The sequence below is a fragment of the Ranitomeya imitator genome, chromosome 5 (genome assembly GCF_032444005.1).
Source record: "Ranitomeya imitator isolate aRanImi1 chromosome 5, aRanImi1.pri, whole genome shotgun sequence".
NCBI classification, from domain to species: Eukaryota; Metazoa; Chordata; class Amphibia; order Anura; family Dendrobatidae; genus Ranitomeya; species Ranitomeya imitator.
This window is the reverse complement of record NC_091286.1, coordinates 111,469,112-111,488,552: the sequence shown is the minus strand read 5'-3', so window position 1 is coordinate 111,488,552 and position 19,441 is coordinate 111,469,112. Positions and strand designations below refer to the sequence as shown.

At 44.3% G+C, this 19,441-nt stretch overlaps 1 protein-coding gene across 6 annotated transcripts in view; it reads left to right on the top strand.

Annotated features, from left to right (window-relative positions):
- The window catches only part of ARHGEF33 (Rho guanine nucleotide exchange factor 33), a 132,613-nt gene extending 115,024 nt beyond the window's left edge, over positions 1–17,589 (top strand). For 5 of the 6 annotated variants that reach the window (XM_069769054.1, XM_069769058.1, XM_069769056.1 and 2 more), the window contains 3 exons: positions 12,706–13,459; positions 15,531–15,664; positions 16,659–17,589. In XM_069769054.1, coding sequence (XP_069625155.1) covers positions 12,706–13,459; positions 15,531–15,664; positions 16,659–16,788 — 1,018 coding nt within the window. In that variant the 3' untranslated portion in view covers positions 16,789–17,589. Of the gene's footprint in view, positions 1–12,705; positions 13,460–15,530; positions 15,665–16,651 lie in introns of all 6 variants that reach the window. The other variant, XM_069769057.1, reaches the window with a different exon arrangement.
- The last annotated feature ends 1,852 nt before the right edge of the window (positions 17,590–19,441 follow it).

Sequence of the window (19,441 nt, the reverse complement as noted above, 5' to 3'; positions counted from 1 at the left end):
GCCCCCCTTATAAGTAAACACAACAATCACTTGTGGAATTATAAGTCCCAGCATAACCATATCACTTTGGGCTTACAGCGCACAGCACCTTTGCGACACATACCGGCCATTTACAATAATGCCAGTCCCTAATTCACCATCATAGTTATGCCTCCAAGTGCATCCTGAAGCGCATACACAGCACCCCCTGGCTGTAACATGGGTCACTTCATCATGGGATTTGGATGTTCGCCCCCAGCAGTTCGCCCCCGGGTACTTTTCGCCCCCAGCAGTTCACCCCCATTTGTCTTTGTGGTTCATGAATTCCCATCCGTCATCAATCCAAATGTCACAAAAGCACTTTACAGAGTGCTGCACTTTTGTGACATGTTAAATCAACTGTTTCAATCTGACGTCATGGGGAACCGCTAGACTGCACTCCGTGACCCAAGGAGCTGCAGCTGCGACAGGTAAGTATCATCCTGGGTGCCAAATGCTAGGGACAAAATGTGCGGGGGCTATATGTACCCAGCGGTGAACTGCTGGGGGTGAACTACTGGGAGCAAACTGCTGGGGGCAAAACATCCTATAACCCTGCATCACATACCCTCTCCCTCTGTTCAAACTTTCGGGGTTGAACACTTGACATAAACCAGGCGTCCCGAGACCAGGTACCCATGTCACCTTGCCCTACAAGTTGAAAGGACCGTCTCAGTCGGTTTGGGGTATCATCCTCTGCCCCAGCGGTCAGTTGGTCGGCCTTGGGCTTCAACCTTTGTCTCACCATCTGTTTGTGTGACCATACCCTTTTTAGGAAACCCACTTTCCAAGTGTACCCCCTTACGGGACCTTTCTTTCCGTGGCCGCCTCGCACTGTTGTTGCGGTCATGAGTCCACCGTCCAGTTGAGCCTAGTGACTGATCTGAATCTGACTCTTCGCTACTTCATCTGCTACCGGGTCTCCCGCCTGGGTCAATCAGCCCTGAGCTAACAGAGGAGTCACTACTTTGAACTCTTTTATTCTTTAGAGTATCTTTTCGTATCTCCATACCCTGGGTTGAAAGTGGTCGCCATCTTATATTCTGCAGCTGTTTATTAATCTGCAGCCGGTCCAGTCTTAGCTACTCTATCTCCCTCAGGTATGTCATCCTGTATTCAAGAAGCATTAGAATGTTCCTAAGGCTTTCTACTGAGCCAATTACGACAAATGGAACTATCCCAGCTTCACCAGCTACCTGGACTTAGCCATAATCCGGAATCCTCACTCTTGCCACACCGGATCTATTCACCAGGTCCTGCATCACTTTCCCAAATCTTCCAATGACTTTCCCCACCAGATTTCTGGGTACTTGAACGATGTTTTCCACAAAGCCCAGTCGACTTTGAGCTTTCTTGGCCTGCTCCAAACGTCGAGTGGCTTCCTTATTTCTCAACAGGATCATCTGTTTCGTTCGGAGGAACTGTGACTTCCCTAGTCGACAGTATCACGAACTGTTTTGTCTCTGGTGCCCAATGCACACTACATGTTTCTACTGCCTTTTTAAAGGCCTCATGCACATCCTCACTGGTACATGCGTCTTGCACGTCTTCGGGTACCTCTATCATGCACTTGAAGAGCGGGGTCTCACTCTCTTCATGGACGGACGGCGCCTGCTTTGCTATGGACCTTTCCATCAAGACATTTGCCACAACCAGGTGACTGTCTTGTTCTGCTTTTAGCACCAACTCTTCCTCCGTTTTACACTCTTCCAGACCCCTGGCCAGGATGGGCATTGGCGGTTTCACCTTGTTACCACTCTGGCACCGCCACGGTATGTCTGCAACCACCACCTCTTTCTCTTGTAGAGGGCCTCTTAGAGCTTCTCTGAGGACTTCCACATCTTCCATTAAGGCCTTGGGGTCAAAGGGGCAACGTTTCTCCTTATGGAGAGTGACATACCAGCTCTGGCTTGTCAAGGTAAGGAGGCTTATTCGCCATGCAATGCTCCTCTGGGAAATATAATATGCAAATTGCCTCTTCAGAAAAAAGAGGACTTAAACTCTATAGCGCCACCTGTTGGAAGTAGCGATTCTACAAGTCACAATCAACCCTTTAACGAGTCATGCAATATGACTTAGGATAAAAGCCAAATCAGTATCTCAATTCGCAGACACGGTGTTTCGGGCTGTTGGCCCTCGTCAGTGCGAAGCATGAGAACTAATTTAGGGCCTTGGTCACAATTTGCCACGTTGACAGGTGACCTCTGAGCTCAGACACCTTTTTCTCCAAGGCTCCCACTCGGCACTCAGCTGCCTGTCTCCGAAGCTCCTCTTCAAATGGGCTTCTATTGCCTCCTGGATCCTCCTTAACTCGATTCTCCCATCCTCTGGTTTGGTTGAGTTTCCCTCACTCGAGAAGGTATCTGCTTCAGGCCCCAAACCTTTGGTGGCTTCCTCCACCTCTGCACCCTTGGATTCAGCACGGTCATCTTCAACCCTCTCTTTGGTCTCAGCGGTGTTAACCTTAGCTTTGTCCCAGTTCTTTGGGACTTTAGAGTACTTCACACACTCCAGGTCCTCAGCATCAGGTTTTCTGGAGCCTTGCCGTTTGTACCTGAGTCAGCCTTACTGCACTCTTTTCCGCTGGTATCATCATCTGAATGGGAGTCACCACCACCCAATCGGTCATCCTGGAACAGGCGGTCCCCATTTCTAACAGTGACGGACCCCAATCCTGGAGCTTCCCAGTCTTCAATGGTCACACCTTTGGTCACCTCTGCCAAGTCCCAGAGTTGGTCAGACCCACACTTCCGTCCGGTCATATTTTCTGGTATGGCTTTCACTGTCATCCTGACTTCACCTTGTGGAGCACTGTCTTTCCACTGTGTCAGAGCTTCTGTCAGCACACCCGAGTCCTGGCTGGAAGAAGTTATGGCGGTGTGCGCTGGATGAAGATGAAAAGCGAAGATAAAGAACTTCAACTAGAGATGTCACTGGTGAGTCAGTGTGTTACCTGCACACTGACACTATACTGTTGTGAATTCTGTTGTCGGGCTCCCTCCTGTGGTCATGAATGGTACTTCGGCTGGTTCTGTCCATGGACTTCCTCTGGTGGGTGTTTCTGAGTTTCCTTCCACAGGTGACGAGGTTAATTCGTTAGCTGGCTGCTCTATTTAACTCCACTTAGATCTTTGCTCCATGCCACCTGTCAATGTTCCAGTATTGGTCTAGTTCACTCCTGGATCGTTCTGTGACCTATCTTCCCAGCAGAAGCTAAGTGCCTGCTTGTATTTCTCTGGTTTGCTATTTTTCTGTCCAGCTTGCTATTTTTATTGTTGTCTTGCTTGCTGGAAGCTCTGGGACGCAGAGGGAGCGCCTCCGCACCGTGAGTCGGTGCGGAGGGTCTTTTTGCGCCCTCTGCGTGGTCTTTTTGTAGGTTTTTGTGCTGACCGCAAAGCTACCTTTCCTATCCTCAGTCTGTTCAGTAAGTCGGGCCTCACTTTGCTAAATCTATTTCATCTCTGTGTTTGTATTTTCATCTTTACTCACAGTCATTATATGTGGGGGGCTGCCTTTTCCTTTGGGGAATTTCTCTGAGGCAAGGTAGGCTTTATTTTTCTATCTTCAGGGCTAGCTAGTTCCTTAGGCTGTGCCGAGTTGCATAGGGAGCGTTAGGAGCAATCCACGGCTATTTCTAGTGTGTTTGATAGGATTAGAGATTGCGGTCAGCAGAGTTCCCACGTCCCAGAGCTCGTCCTACATTATCAGTAAATATCAGGTCATTCCGTGAGCTCTTAACCACCAGGTCCATTATTGTCCTGACCACCAGGTCATAACACTATACACTGTATACTATATAAAGAGCTCCTGTGTATAATGTTACTGATGATCACTGTATTATCTGTACACTGACACTATATACAGAGCTCCTGTGTATAATGTTCACTCTATTACCTGTACACTGGCACTATATACAGAGCTCCTGTGTAAAATGTCACTGGTGATCTCTGTTTTACCTGTACACGGACACTGTATATGATGTACAGATCTCCCGTGTATAATGGCATTTATGGTGATATTAGTATTGTGTTTTTTTAATTAATGATCAGTATTGTACTATTCGGGCACTATATTGTGGTAATATGTGATCTGGTCCTGGTGTGGCCGTATTTATTCCTTGAGTTTGCTATTATTCGGTTACTGTGGTGGTCATGGTGTGTCAGTTTTTGTTACTTGTAGTTGGTATTATTTGATCACTATATGGTGGTAATATGGTGACTGGTCATGGTGTGGAGGTATTTGTTCCTTGTATGTGGTATTATTGGTCATCATGTGGTGGTAATATGTGGTCTGGACATGGTGAGGTCGTATTTGTCCCTTGTATGTGATATTATTCAGTCACTGTGGTGGTAATATGTGGTCTGGACATGGTACGGTGGTATTTGTCCCTTGTATGTGATATTCTTGGTCATTTTAAAAATTGAAAAATAAATAAAAATATACCTAAATTGTATTGGCTATTTTAACAAATGTTTAGTAAGTTACAGTAGAGTCCGGCCAGAAGAGTCTACCTTGTTGTGGTGGTGGATTTAAAAAATCTTTGGGCCAAAACAAAAGCTGCTGATTATCTATGTGGTGATGGGAACTGTAAATGTGTGATTGGTGAGGATGTGGTGCAGAAGTGGAAATTTTTCAAGAGGGCGGTGGGACTGTGGATGGTTCGAGGTGTGGAGGCAGGGTTGGGGTGGAGCCTGGGTGGAGTTTCAAGGGGGGCCCCTGAAAATTTTGCCAGTATGAGAACCCGAAATTCCTAGTGGCAGCCCTGTCTGTCTGTGTGCCTTTCTGTTTGTAGAGCCTTGGACGGTGTCTGAGAACACTAATGCCCTGCTGCTCCCCCAGATTCACCAGGCTGAGTAGTGTCCTTTTGCTGCCATCATGATGTGGAGACATGGGGAGTCAGCGGGTGCTCTAGTTCACTAGCCAAAACCACATGGACCAGGTATCATCCAACCGAACATCCGCTCTCCTTCTAACATGGGCATTATACTACTCAGACAACACAGGTTGAGAGTAAAATAGTGTAGCAATACTTTATTGAACCACAAAGCAGGCAAGTAACACATAGAACAGTTCAAGCAAAATACCCAAGATGGTGCAAAATTACAGATTCTCAATCTTTCGCTGATTCGCAGGGATAAGAGCAGCTGTGACTTAAGAGCTTGCAGGGCTGACTACCCAACCTGTGGAAAGCACAGAGAGGAGGTAATGAAAAGGTTAGAAAGCTATACAGGTAGTGTGGCGAGCACTCTTGTTGAGATCCGAGGTTCTGGTGAAGTGGGATGGCAATCCCCGTAATAGAGTAATGGTTAATCACCACACACTCTTAATAGATGCTTGTGAAGACTCTATTATACAGGTGTGGATGCAGCGATAACACAATTCATGAATAAGGAATTGGTGCAGGGATAGAGAAAATGGTGAGTCAACAAGAACGTAACGTTTCGACCCTCATAGCCTACAATCCAAGACCTACCTAGGACTCAGGTGTCCTTTTGCAAGCAGGATATCTTTTACACCGTTCAGTGAACTTTGCCAACAGCGACTAAATGAATAAGACCCTATGAGGGTCGAATCGTTATGTTCTTGTCGCCTCACCATTTTCTCTATCCCTGCACCAATTCCTTATTCATGAATTGTGTTATCGCTGCATCCACACCTGTATAATAAAGTCTTCACAAGCATCTATTAAGAGTGTGCGGTGATTGAACATTACTCTAAGGTTAGAAAGCTGACAGTCCATTCAGGTACAAGGCAAGGTGACCGGAGGGTCACATCCTGGCTTTTCCAAACAGCTCCATGGAGCCAGCTGACCAGTGGGTCCCATTCCTGGCTTTCCCAAACATATTCATGGAGCTCAGGTGAACGATGGGTCCACATCCTGAACTCCCCAAATGTATCCATGGGCTTAGTGATGGCCGGAGCTGTGGTCCCCTAAGCTGGCACCCTGTAGAATGTCAAATCTCTGTCCCTCATGATGGAGCCATGATCTTGGAGCTGTTCTATAAAGTCTTCCTGGTTGTGGTTTTTTTAAAGAGTCTCTGGTTCATTGGATTTGTGGATCTCTTGGCTGTCTGGGTGTCTTGGATATTTGGATGTGTATATTTAGGGACATATCCCATTTATATAGCTCACAACTGTTGACATTGGAAGATGTGTTGAGATTAACTCGCTTTGTTTGACTTTTTAATCAATTTGCATAGTTTTGACAACAAACATTATCTTAAAAGTCAATATTACAGGCTTATATGAACAAAAGTCTATGTTTTCTTGACCAACCAAAGAACAAACACATAAATTCAAAAGTCAACATATAGAAAACAGTCTAGTCCTCCTAGCTTACTGAAAATAGACATCTCTTACATCCACTTCTCCTGGGCCCTGGGCCTTCCGTGGATACGTGTTCATGAACCCATCCTAGACTGGAGATCAAGTCAAGTGCTCCATGTTGGATTCCCCCTGTTTGGTGTGGGTTCCAGCGCTGAGACCGCACCTTTCTGGGCACATGACAGCTGATCTATACAGCTGACATGTGCCCGCAAGAGCCACGGGTGGAATCGCGATCCACCTGTGACTGTTAACTAGTTAAATGTGGCTGTCAATCTCTGACAGCAGTATTTAACTCACGCTTACAGAAAGCACATCACTAATCCCACCCATTGGTGACTCCGTCCCCCCTCGTGGTCGGCACTCATAGCAAGAGAGTATTTCTGCTGCACACAGGTGATCTGATCATTGCCTGTATTTAGCAGAAGTGATCAAAGTATTGCAGCTTCTAGTCTCCCATGGAGACTATTGAATCAGGCAGAAAATAAAAAGAAAAGGGCTTTTAAAAATATAAAAAAAATATAAAGTTCAAACCCCTCTCCTTTCGGCCCATTCAAAAATAAAACAATTAAAAACATATATACACATATTTGGTATTGCCGCGTTCAGAATTGCCTGATCTATCAATATAGAAAAATAATTAACCCGACTGCTAAATGGCGTAACGAAAAAAAAAATTAAAAACGCAAGAATTTCGCTTTTTCGCCAAGTGATCAAAGCATTACATCTACACCAAAATTGTATCAATAAAAACTGCAGCTCGGCGCATAAAAAATAAGCCCTCATTCAGCCCCAGATCACGAAAAATGGAGACGCTATCAATCTTGATAAATGGCGCCATTTTATTTTTATTTTTTTTTACAAATTTTGGATTTTTTTCACCACTTAAAAAAGAACCTATACATGTTTGGTGTCTGTGAACTCATAATGACAGGTCAGTTTTAGCATTTAGTGAACATGGTAAAAAAATAAATAAAACAAAACAAAAAAACGACAACTGTGGAATTGTACTTTTTTTGCAATTTCACCACACTTGGAATCTTTTTTCCTGTTTTTCAGGACACGATATGTTAAAACCAATGGTGTTGTTCAAAAGTAAAACTTGTCCTGCAAAAAAAAGCTCTCAGATAGCCATATTGACAGAAAAATAAAAAAGTTATGGCTCTGGGAAGAAGGGGAAAGAGAAATGAAAACGCAAAAACGGAAAATAGCCTGGGGTTAAGGGGTTAATCTTTATTTGTATTTTTCAATTAATGAGATTCTCGTGCTCAGGGGCGGCCTGTGGGGTGTCTTCACATGGTGCTCTGCTTACATATTCATCTACATGGCTTCTGACAGGTCACAGATCTGTCAGTGACCTGCCCCCTGTTTTACATACTGAATATAATACACTGCTCAAAAAAATAAAGGAACACTCAAATAACACATCCTAAATCTGAATGAATTAAATATTCTCATTGAATACTTTGTTCTGTACAAAGTTGAATGTGCTGACAGCAAAATCACACAAAAATCATCAATGGAAATCAAATTTATTGACCAATGGAGGCCTGGATTTAGAACGATACTCAAAATCAAAGTGGAGAATCAAATTACAGGTTGATCCAACTTCAGTGGAAATGCCTCAAAACAAGGAAATGATGCTCAGTAGTGTGTGTTTGTGGCCTCCACGTGCCTGTATGATCTCCATACAATGCCTGTGCATGCTTCTGATGAGGCGGCGGATGGTCTCCTGAGGGATCTCTTCCCAGACCTGGACTAAAGCATCTGCCAACTCCTGGACAGTCTGTGGTGCAATGTGACGTTGGTGGATGGTGCGAGACATGATGTCCCAGATTGTGTTCAACCAGATTCAGGTCTGGGGAACGGGTGGGCCAGTCCATAGCTTCAATGTCTTCATCTTGTAGGAACTGCTGACACACTTCAGCCACATGAAGTCTGGTATTGTCCTGCATTAGGAGGAACCCAGGGCCAACCGCACCAGCATATAGTCTCACAAGGGGACTAAGGATCTCATCTCAGTACCCAATGGCAGTCAGGCTACCTCTGGTGAGCACATGGAGGGCTGTGCGGCCCTCCAAAAAAATGCCCCTCCACACCATTACTGACCCACTGCCAAACCAGTCATGCTGAAGGACGTTGCAGGCAGCAGATCACTCTCCACGGCGTCTCCAGACTGTCACATCTGTCACACGTGCTCAGTGTGAACCTGCTTTCATCTGTGAAGAGCACAGGGCGCCAGTGGTGAGTTTGCCGATCCTGGTGTTCTATGGCAAATGCCAAGCATCCTGTATGGTGTTGGGCTGTGAGCACAACCCCCATTTGTGGACGTTGGGCACTCAGACCATTCTCATGGAGTCGGTTTCTAACCAGACACATGCCCAATTGTGGCCTGCTGGAGGTCATTTTGCAGGGCTCTGGCAGTGCTCCTCCTGTTCCTCCTTGCACAAAGGCTGAGGTAGTGGTCCTGCTGCTGGGTTGTTGCCTTCCTATAGCCCCCACCACATCTCCTGGTGTACTCGCCTGTCTCTTGGTAGTGCCTCCAGCCTCTGGACACTACGCTGACAGACACAGCAAACCTTCTTGTCACAGCTCGCATTGATGTGCCATCCTGGATGAGCTGCACTACCTGAGCCACTTGTGTGGGTTGTAGAGTCCGTCTCATGCTACCACGAGTGTGAAGGCACAACCAACATTCAAGAGTGACCAAAACATCAGCCAGAAAGCATTGGAACCGAGATGTGGTCTGTGGTCCCCACCTGCAGAATCACTCCTTTGTTGAGTGTGTCTTGATAATTGCCAATAATTTCTATCTGTTGTCTATTCCATTTGCACAAAAACATGTGAAATTGATTGTCAAACAGTGTTGTTTCCTAAGTGGACAGTGTGATTTCAGAGAAGTTTGGTTTACTTGGAGTTATATTCTGTTGTTTAAGTGTTCTGTTGTTTAAGTGTTATTTTCTTGAGCAGTGTCTGTTTTGAAAAAACAAATTCATATTCATCATGCAGGTGTCGGCGGTGGCGCATTTGCTGTAGCATGATTGGATCTATAATATCCATATTTTATTTTATTTAGTGATATAAATTTGTTGAGAATTTTTTTTCCCTCAAAATGGTACCAGCCGCGTCTGCGCAGTAACATAATTTGAACTGCAATAGATGCTACTGCGCAGGCACCACCAGCGGTGCCATTTTGCTAGAGGATAAAAAAAATTGTCTCCACCAAAATGGCACCTGTGGCACCCTTGCAGTGGCATTTATCAGAACCAACGCCATCTTGGTGGAGACAAATTATTTTTCCTCTAGCAAAATGGCACCCACGGTGGCGCCCTCACAGTAGCATCTATAATGGTCTGAATTATTCTACTGTGCAGGCACGGCCGGCGCCATTTTTAAGAAGAAATGTTTTTTCTTAAATTTATATAACTAAATAAAATGAATATATGGATATTATAGATCCGATCATGCTACAGCGCAGGCGCCGCCGTCACCTGCATGATTAATGTAATTTTTTTTTTCAAAACAATAGGATATACAATATGTAAGATAAGGGGCAGGTCAGTGAGGGATCAGTGACCTGTCATAAGCATAACAGATGAATATATAATCAGAGCATCACAAGAAGACCCCTCTCAGGACGCCCCGGGGCACGAGCATATCATTAACTAAATACTGACAATAAAGATTAAACAACAACCACAAAATGGATTTCATCAACCAAGGTATCATTGTACTCAGTATAACGGCGCTGACCTGACATTGTGTGTAGGTTACTGTGCACAATCCTGCTGACAGGTTCACTTTAAAGGGTACAAGCTTATTATATGTAGGGGGCTTGTGAAATGTTCTATTATCCATCTATTATATATCTAACATCTTTCTATTATCTCTCTATATCTTTATATCATATTGCTTTATTAGTTTTGTAAGCTAGCTTTAATTTACATAGAGCATTATAAAAAAGTTTCTGATAAAATTGTCAGTGTAATCTTTATTCCATCCAAAAACAATTAAAAAAAATGGTAGACACTGAACAAGAGCAAGTGACGCCTTTCGAACACGTTTGTTCTTTATCAAGCTTAGCACACGGATTGCATTCGCATGTCATACAGATGCTAGGTAAGGAAAAAATTGTACACCTCCATTGCACTCGTATGACATACAGAGTGGCATATGCATGACACACGCATGACACTTGACCAAGTTTTTAGGATGAACATTGGAGCGATTTTTAATACGCTGATGTGAGGGAACCCTAAATCACAGAATGCATTACTCTGATCTATTCTTTGTATCATACTCACCCAGTAAACTCAGTACATGTGTTAATAAAAATGGATGGCATGCAGACACTATCTGTTTTTAAAAATCCTAAAGATAGTACATCAATATAATTTGCCCAGAAAACACCTTTAATCTTTAATAAAATAAGTACCGTACATACAGTGTCTCCTTGCAGATCTCTCTCTTACAGTATATTCTTTGTTATACCCAACAAACAAAACATTTAAAGCTGATTTTTAAACGAAGACACTTATCAGCTGCCCATGGGATACGTGATAAATGTTTGATTGCTGGGGGTTCCACTTCTGGGACCTCCACCGACCATGGGGTGGGGACCCTGATTCCTGGTTCCATCTTACTATGCTGGTCATGTCTATATGTGCTGATATATGTGCTGTACTCCGCCGTCTCTGTTAGTGCGGCGCCCCAGGGTCCTGGTCGTTGCAGTAATGTCATTCTTCCACCAGGGGGAGTGATGTTACGTCTGAAGGCAATAAAGGAGATCATTTTACCAGGTATCACAAACCACACAACACACTTCACACTCCAGTCCGCCAGGGGGAGCTATGCTCATATCCTATTTATTAGGGCACTCTTCACAAATAGGTAAAACTGGTGGGCTGGACAGTCAGTCAGGCAGAAGCGAGCTGGGCTTCACCCAGTGAGCTGCTTTCTGAGCTCCACTCAGGTAGTGGGCCCCTGACAGGGGTGGGATCCTGTGAGAGGCCTAGACAGAAGGACACGGAGCTGCACCTGCTTACCAATGCGGCAGCATCCAAAGAAAGAGACATTGAAGGGAATTGTGTTGCAGAGAGTGAGAAACGAGGTCATAGCAAAAAGGAGAGGAAACCAGAATGAGTTCTGCCCTGTAAAAGGCTGCCTCCTTTCTGAGATGCAGGAGCCGGTAGCCGGAACACGAAGGGAGTCATCGTCTCCAAGCCTGGCTCCAGAGACCAGCAGGACAGCTAGTTCCATATTAGTTGCCCGACCTTATACCCAGGAGGCACAGTGGCAACTGTGGGGGCCGGGGCGTGATAGAGTCCCGGTAAAAAGCCTCAGGCCATCAATCATATGGGTTTGTCCTATCCTATCCATCAGGGGGACAGAGAGAGAAAGAGACATAACATCTAGAACATCTACAACAGTTGTAAGGACCTTACCGAAACGCACAGCAGGGAGGTACTACAACACTCAGGCGCTAGAGGAAGGCTACTGATTTCCACCTGGATAAGGGGACTCTGGATTTGCCTTCAGACCGGCCGGACTCTGCCTGACCTGTGATCTGGTGCTCTGGACTGTGGAAGCTGAAGCCTTCAGTAAAGGTAAAGAGACTGCAACCTTGTGTCCTCGTTCTTCACTGCGCCTCACACCATCCACCCTCCACACACTGGGAAGCCCTGGGGACATACTTCACCTGTGGGAAGGTATACCATCCAGCTGCCATAACATCACCCCAGCGGACCCCTAAGCAGCCTCGGTCACCCTGACCAAATACCACAGGTGGAGTCACGAACATTATCCCTTTAAAGACTTTTCCCCTTTTTCAACGGACCTCCCGAGGGCCATGGACCGGGTCTGCCACCGTGACATCCCCTTTGAGAACCGAAGGACCCGGTACCGAGTACCCCACTGCCTTAGGGGGGCGATCCATTTGTCCCATAGACACTGAATGGAATGACAGCTAACATACTGCTTCATTTACTCCCAAACAAAGTGAGGAGTAATATTCTCATGATTGCTGGCGGTTCCAGTTTTGGGCTCCATAATAAACAGATATTTATCTCTTATTCTGTGGATGGTTGATAAAAGTCTTGGGCAGGAAAACACCTTTGAAGAGGATCTGTTTCTGGGTCAAAAGTGGACAGTTTTTGCTCTTATTTTATTCCCGCTGCTTCGTTGAGTACTGTATGTTGTATTTTTATTTAAATAAACATAATAATGGAATATTCAGGGGAGCAGTGGGAATAAAGTAAGATAACAACTGGCCACTATTGACCCAGTGACAGATCCCCTTTAAGTTTTCAGGTTTATATCATACACACTGTAATTGAAGCAGTTATTCATGTTTATATTTTTAAGGCATCTAGTTCCTCATATGAAGAAGAGCAGACAGACTCCGCTGGACACCATCCAACCATTAAAGGCATCTGATTGGGAAGTTGAGGGAAAGAAGCATGAAAGGCCAGAGAACATCACAGCACCAATGACATTCATTGGGAATGATCAAGAGGCAAATTCCATCCCTCTACAGTCTATCCCTGAAATGGAATATGAAAGTAATTCTGTGGATGCAATGCTTGATGTTGAAAGATCGATGAGAACTTCATCCAATATTCTACCTGAAGGAAACTTTGCCCGCAACTATGAAGAATTTGAATATGGTGGTGAAATAATAGGAATTTCGACTCCATATGAAGAAGAAACCTTCCCTAATAGGACTCTTTATGAGTCATGTTCAGCAGGGTCCTCAGAGTCCAGCCTTGATATTTGTTTTTTAAGGCCAATCAATTTCACACTTGAGTCCAACCGAACAGACCATTCTCATCAACCGTTGCCAAGGAGTTGTATGTCACCGGTGAGCAACAGTAGTTACAGACACGAAGGTATTCATGCAAAGAACAAGCAACTGAGCCGATCACTCAAGGAGTTCCCTCGAAATCATGAGACAGTGACTACCAGGTTGTACAGCACCAGAAGTACCCATGCCAATAGGATGCAGTTCAAGCAGGATCGAGGTATCCAATCTCATGGTCTGTCAGCTTCAACCCACAACTCCCACAGGCCCTTCTACATTTCACAGAGACCACAAGTGGAAAGTAGGTCTTTACTAGAGGTGAGTGATTTCATGACTTAGTCATTTTGAGAACATTTAGACAGATTTATTATTAGTTTTAAACCTAGACTTAAAAATAGACCAAGCTGTCTAATTGATTGATCCACTAAATTGTTCATAGTGGCACAAACTAGACTAGGTGGGCAGAAGATGCACCAACACTAAATTGTTCATAGTGGCACAAGCTAGACTAGGTGGGCAGAAGATGCACCAACACTAAATTGTTCATAGTGGCACAAGCTAGACTAGGTGGGCAGAAGATGCACCAACACTAAATTGTTCATAGTGGCACAAACTAGACTAGGTGGGCAGAAGATGCACCAACACTAAATTGTTCATAGTGGCACAAGCTAGACTAGGTGGGCAGAAGATGCACCAACACTAAATTGTTCATAGTGGCACAAGCTAGACTAGGTGGGCAGAAGATGCACCAAATGTATCATTGTGGTACAGTCCAGATTGGGCAGGCAGAAGATGCATTATATGTCTTGAAGAGGCTAAATGTGGTTCATCTTGCTGGACTTGTCAGGCATTTTTCTCGTCCTTATAATCAGCTTACTTTAGACCAATATCCTGGGAATTCTTTTTTGGAACAAGTAGGCACATTTGACCCATGTCGCTCTTCTCCAAGCAACACCATCTTCTCTATACATACACTAAACTATTAAAAGGATAAAAGGACCAAAGTAAATACTAACAATGACTATGCCCATAATGGTTAGGTGCTGCTAATATCATTCATTTTTTCGCATCAATGCTGCATCTGTTTTTTACCAGTTATAATAAAGAAGCTTCCAGATTTTATCTACTATGTGCAATACACATGATGTGGCACAGTGTTTTGTAAGAACTTGACATCGTCTACTACATTATCATAGTACAGTCTAATATGAAATGGGGGTTTTCCCAAAATCCCAAGTAATCCCTTCTCCTTCATTGTCTGTGGAACTGCTAGATAAAGCCGAGTACAGCGCCCTGCTGTATCTGGCAGTCCCAAGAACAGTGAATGAAGTGGTGGTCAGGGACGCGGACTGATTCATTTATGATCAGGCTCTGCAGAATCCCTTTCTTGGCATCACTGAGGGTCACAGGAGTTGGACCCCCAGCCATCAGCAAGTTATTCACAATCCTATGGAAAGGAGATAACTGGCAATATTTAGAAAACCCCTTTGAGATTCAATAAGGCGTGCTCGCTCACACATCGTAGCGGAAGAAATCTTACAGTTCTTTTTCACATGAGTTTTGAGTTTTATCATAGGTGAAACTCCATGGACTATTCTCAACGTTCACAATTGTAAAACTAATACAAACTATTTTGTTTATTTCACATACAGTTCTACTTTTATCCATGGGATGTCGTTGGCATTTCAGCTCAGCTTTGAATAAGGTAGAGCTGCAATGCCAGACACAGCCAATAAACTAGAGTTTCTGCAAAACAAGGCCAATCCTATTTATCTTAGAATATTAGATAACTAGATATCATAGTCTGTGTTAAGTGTTTGTTCAAGGGCTAAATGTAAATGAGAAAGTGATTATGTATTTTTAAAGATAATCTATCACCAGGTTTTTGCTTTGTTAGCTGAAAGAAGCATTATATAGGAGAAGAGACCCTGATTCCAGTGATTTATCACTTACTGGGTTGCTTGCTGTAGGTTTGATAAAATCACTATTTATACTGCTGTGGATCTACCAGTTTTCTGAATGCTGAGCTCTGTATAACCCCGACCACACCACTGATTGGCAGCTTTCTTTGTACGCTGTGCATAGGCAGAAAGCTACTAATCATTGGTGGGGGCAGGGTTCACAAAGGAGTAAGTCTATATGGCATCAGAACTAGTCCTCTAGTGATAATCTCTTGATGATAAATCACTGTTTTATTGAAATAGCAACAAGCAGCTTAGTAAGTATCACATCACTGGAATTCACTTCACCCTGGGTCATGCTTTTCTTAGAATAAATAGAAAAAAACTGAGATTTTTTTTAATTGTGATGCTGAATAACAGTTAATTTTAAATCTTATTACTAGAACTGAAATCACAATAGTTAACCTGTCATCTGCTTTTCTCTTAAGGATATCCACATGGATGGAAATGCAAGATTTTACCATAAGGACGAAACGGAGCAAACATCTTTCAGTGACCATCATCCTAGATCAGACCAGAAGGGCGGCTTCAGAAGCTCATTCCGAAAACTGTTTAAAAAGAAGTGAGTACAGCCAAGGCTCTATATGTCCAATGTGAAATATGACGAATGTCCAGAATTGTTCCAATTTCCTAAATATTAGCACATAGACAACAGAAAAAAATATAATATAATAGTATACTTATGACAGCTAAATACTACAATGCCCTCATATGGGAGGAGAAGATACTTTCTTTGGTTCCAGGTACTATGGGTGAACCTGTCACCCCAAAAATGGCCTATAAACTAAGGCCTCCAGCATCAGGGGCATTCTGTAATGCTGTAGATAAGCCCCCCGATGTATCCTGAAAGATAAGAAAAACAGGTTATATTATACTCACCCAGGGGCGGTCCCGCTGCGGTCTGGTCCGATGGGCGTCGTGGTCCGGGTGCGGAGTCTCCCATCTTCATAAGATCAAGTCCTCTTCTTGTCTTCTTGCCGCGGCTCCTGCGCAGGCGTACTCTGTCTGCACTATTGAGGGCCCAGCACCTGCTCATCAGGGCAAATCAGTACGCCTGCGCAGGAGCCGTGGCAGAAAGCAAAGAAGAGGTCGTCATCATATGAAGATGGGAGGCACCGGACCGGACCGCGACGCCCATCGGACCGCAGCGGGACCGCCCCTGGGTGAGTATAATATAACCTGTTTTTCTTATCTTTCAGGTTACATCGGGGGCTTATCTACAGCATTACAGAATGCTGCAGATAAGCCCCTGATGCCGGTGGCCTTAGTTTATAGGCCATTTTTGGGGTGACAGATTCCCTTTAACAGCTTCTCTGCTCTGGACAGACTATCTAGATAAATGTGTTACTCGATGAATTATCTCTATGTCCTTGAGGAATTAAAGCTATATTGTACTTCCGTAAAATAATTCACAAAATTATTAGTATATACAACAGAATCAGTTATTTTAGCAGCTAAAACTGTATATGTATTTTTCTGTAATTTGCCTAGTGGAATAATGATGGAATCTGATGAATTATATCAAACTGTATCTCTGCTATGTTCTGAGATTTTAGGTCCTCTGGACTAGAAAACAAAGAGAAGATGAGTGAGAAGTCGTCCATAGACCAGTCTCCCACCAGGCAAGAGATCTTCAGAGTTCACTCTGCTTTGCTCAATGAGCTCGACCGTGGTACAGCCGTATAGTAGGTCGTTGTACCTCCATACAGGAGATGTTGCTGCCAAACCGCATTTTGGGGGCCAAAACAATCACTAGCTGTGTGTAGGAGCCTCAATCGTGGACACATAGGAACCCATTCCACATGTAAGCCCCATTTTTGCTCCATCCCTCTTCCTGCAACACAAACCCTGACTGTAATCTCAACACAATACTGTGTTTTGTGGATACCCGGTGCTCTTGACTACAAACTATTCCATATTGTAGTACTCACAGCAGATTATTTTCACACAAGGACCACACCAGTTGCCAAAATGATGGCACAGATATGCCAATGTAGTTCCCTTACAGTAGTGTTGGCAAAATAGCACAAATATCAAGCATTAACCATCAAATAGTGCCAGTCATATGATCCCTATAAGACAAGACATTCATATCAGTGAAAGATGAGGACTAGGCAAAATCATTGAACATTTCAGGAAATCTTAACATGGTGGAGGGCGCACAAAGGTTGTTCCCAAGCTGCATCGTGGCCACTGGGGCTATAGAGATTCACTGGATCTGTAACCTGCTCCAACTATAATAATATCCCCAATACTATAACTGGCTCTCTACATAACAACAGCTGTATCACTGAAAATATCTACTCTTTTATTAAAGAATTATAACATTGCGAGTTTTTAATATAAAGCTTTTAATATATATATTATTACTAAAACTTTCAACCCTGGTCTCAAAGGGGATTTGCTTGTGTAGCTTTTTTAATATATGAAATACAATATTATTCCTTACCATTATTTACTGGGTTCTCTAACTTAGTAGAAAATAATTAAATACCGTATTTTCCGCTTTGTAAGACGCACTTTATTTCCCCCAAATTTGGGGGGGAAATGTGGGTGCGTCTAACAAAGCGGATATACCGCTTACCATTACAGGCTGGGAGGAGGGGGTGTCCGCCGCCGCTACCGCCTGCCGCCGCTGTCGTCCGCCGCCACTGCCGGGGTTGTCCGCTGCTGCCCCGGGTGATGCTGAAGGCTCCGGTGCTGCGGGGGGCTCTGGCGACATATTGTGAAAGACCAGAGCCCCCCGGCAGTTCTTCCATGCGTTCCAGTATGACTAATTCCGGGAAAATGGCCGCCGGAATCTCGGGAGATGAGATTTCAGCGCTGAGATCTCATCTCTCGAGATTCCGGCGGCCATTTTCCCGGAGTTAGTTCCAGTATGACTGACTCCGGGAAAATGGCCGCCGGAATCTCGGGAGATGAGATTTCAGCGCTGAGATCTCATCTCTCGAGATTCCGGCGGCCATTTTCCCGGAATTAGTCATACTGGAACGCATGGAAGAACTGCCGGGGGGCTCTGGTCTTTCACAAAATGTCGCCAGAGCCCCCCGCAGCACCGGAGACAGCCCTACAGCACAGGAGCCCCCTGCAGACCCCTCATCCCAGCCTGCAGCAAAGGAGCCCCCTGCAGACCCCTCATCCCAGCCTGCAGCAAAGGAGCCCCCTGCAGACCCCTCATCCCAGGCTGCAGCACAGGAGCCCCCCTGCAGCACAGGAGCCCCCTGCAGACCCCCTCATCCCAGCCTGCAGCAATGCTCCACTCCTGCCTCCGGCAACGAGCCTGGGACCCTGATCCACCACAACCACAACCCCTGGTAAGTAATAAGACGCATGGATTATAAGACGCCCCACCAATTTATTAAAAAATAGTTTTTTCCTATTTTTCTCCTCAAAATTTGGGGTGCGTCTTATAATCCGGAGCGTCTTACAAAGCGAAAAATACGGTAACTAGCTGTTAGAGGGGTGTTCCCAAATGGGGCACCACTGGGACCCCATATATCAGATAGCGATGACATAAATAATCTCGATGGAAAGAACACTTTAGGTTTTTCAGTTTTGCATTTTGCACATGTTGAAGAAGACCCTGATAAGAAAGGATGAGCAATAATCATTTCCAAGGTATAAAATGTATCCACCATTCCGATAATCTAAATGAGTCACATACCAATATAAAGGGGAAACTGAAATATAATAATATAAAAACGAAAAAAAGATTTTTGAATGATCATAATGCACCTGGCCCATATAGATATCTTTACATAATATAGAGGCAGTTCTGATGGGTCTTTGGAGAAAGCTGGTCCCATCCCTTTCTATTTGTGTGACCGTATGTTCTTGATTTTTCATTATTAGGCTGCCATGTTTAATAGCTCTGCATTGGAATAACTCCAAGCATATTCTTACATTGAAAGGATCCAGTCATGTTTATATAGACAAGTGTTTTATAAAGATGAAAACAAAATTAGGAGATACCGGCTATCACATTTCCATTACGACCATTACGTTACCAACTTCCATACTGGTTGAAGTAATCAGAGCCACCATTATAGGCAACGTGTATAAAGTAATCTTTACCGGAGCAGTTCATGTAAGTGACCCATCTTGACGGCTTATCCAAGTATGTGCGATACTTTTAGAAAGCTGTGGTACGTTGGCAGATGAATGATAGGAGTATGTTTGGGGATTGTAGGGGGATTATGGAAAGTGAATAGTGAAAGTGAAGCAAGTACTGAGAGACAGACCTTTGGGGTGGATAGAAATGAAGGCAGGGGGTAAATAATAAACTGGAAGGTGGATTACAGTAAGATTTCTCAGACATCAAGGACTTTTTAAAGAATGG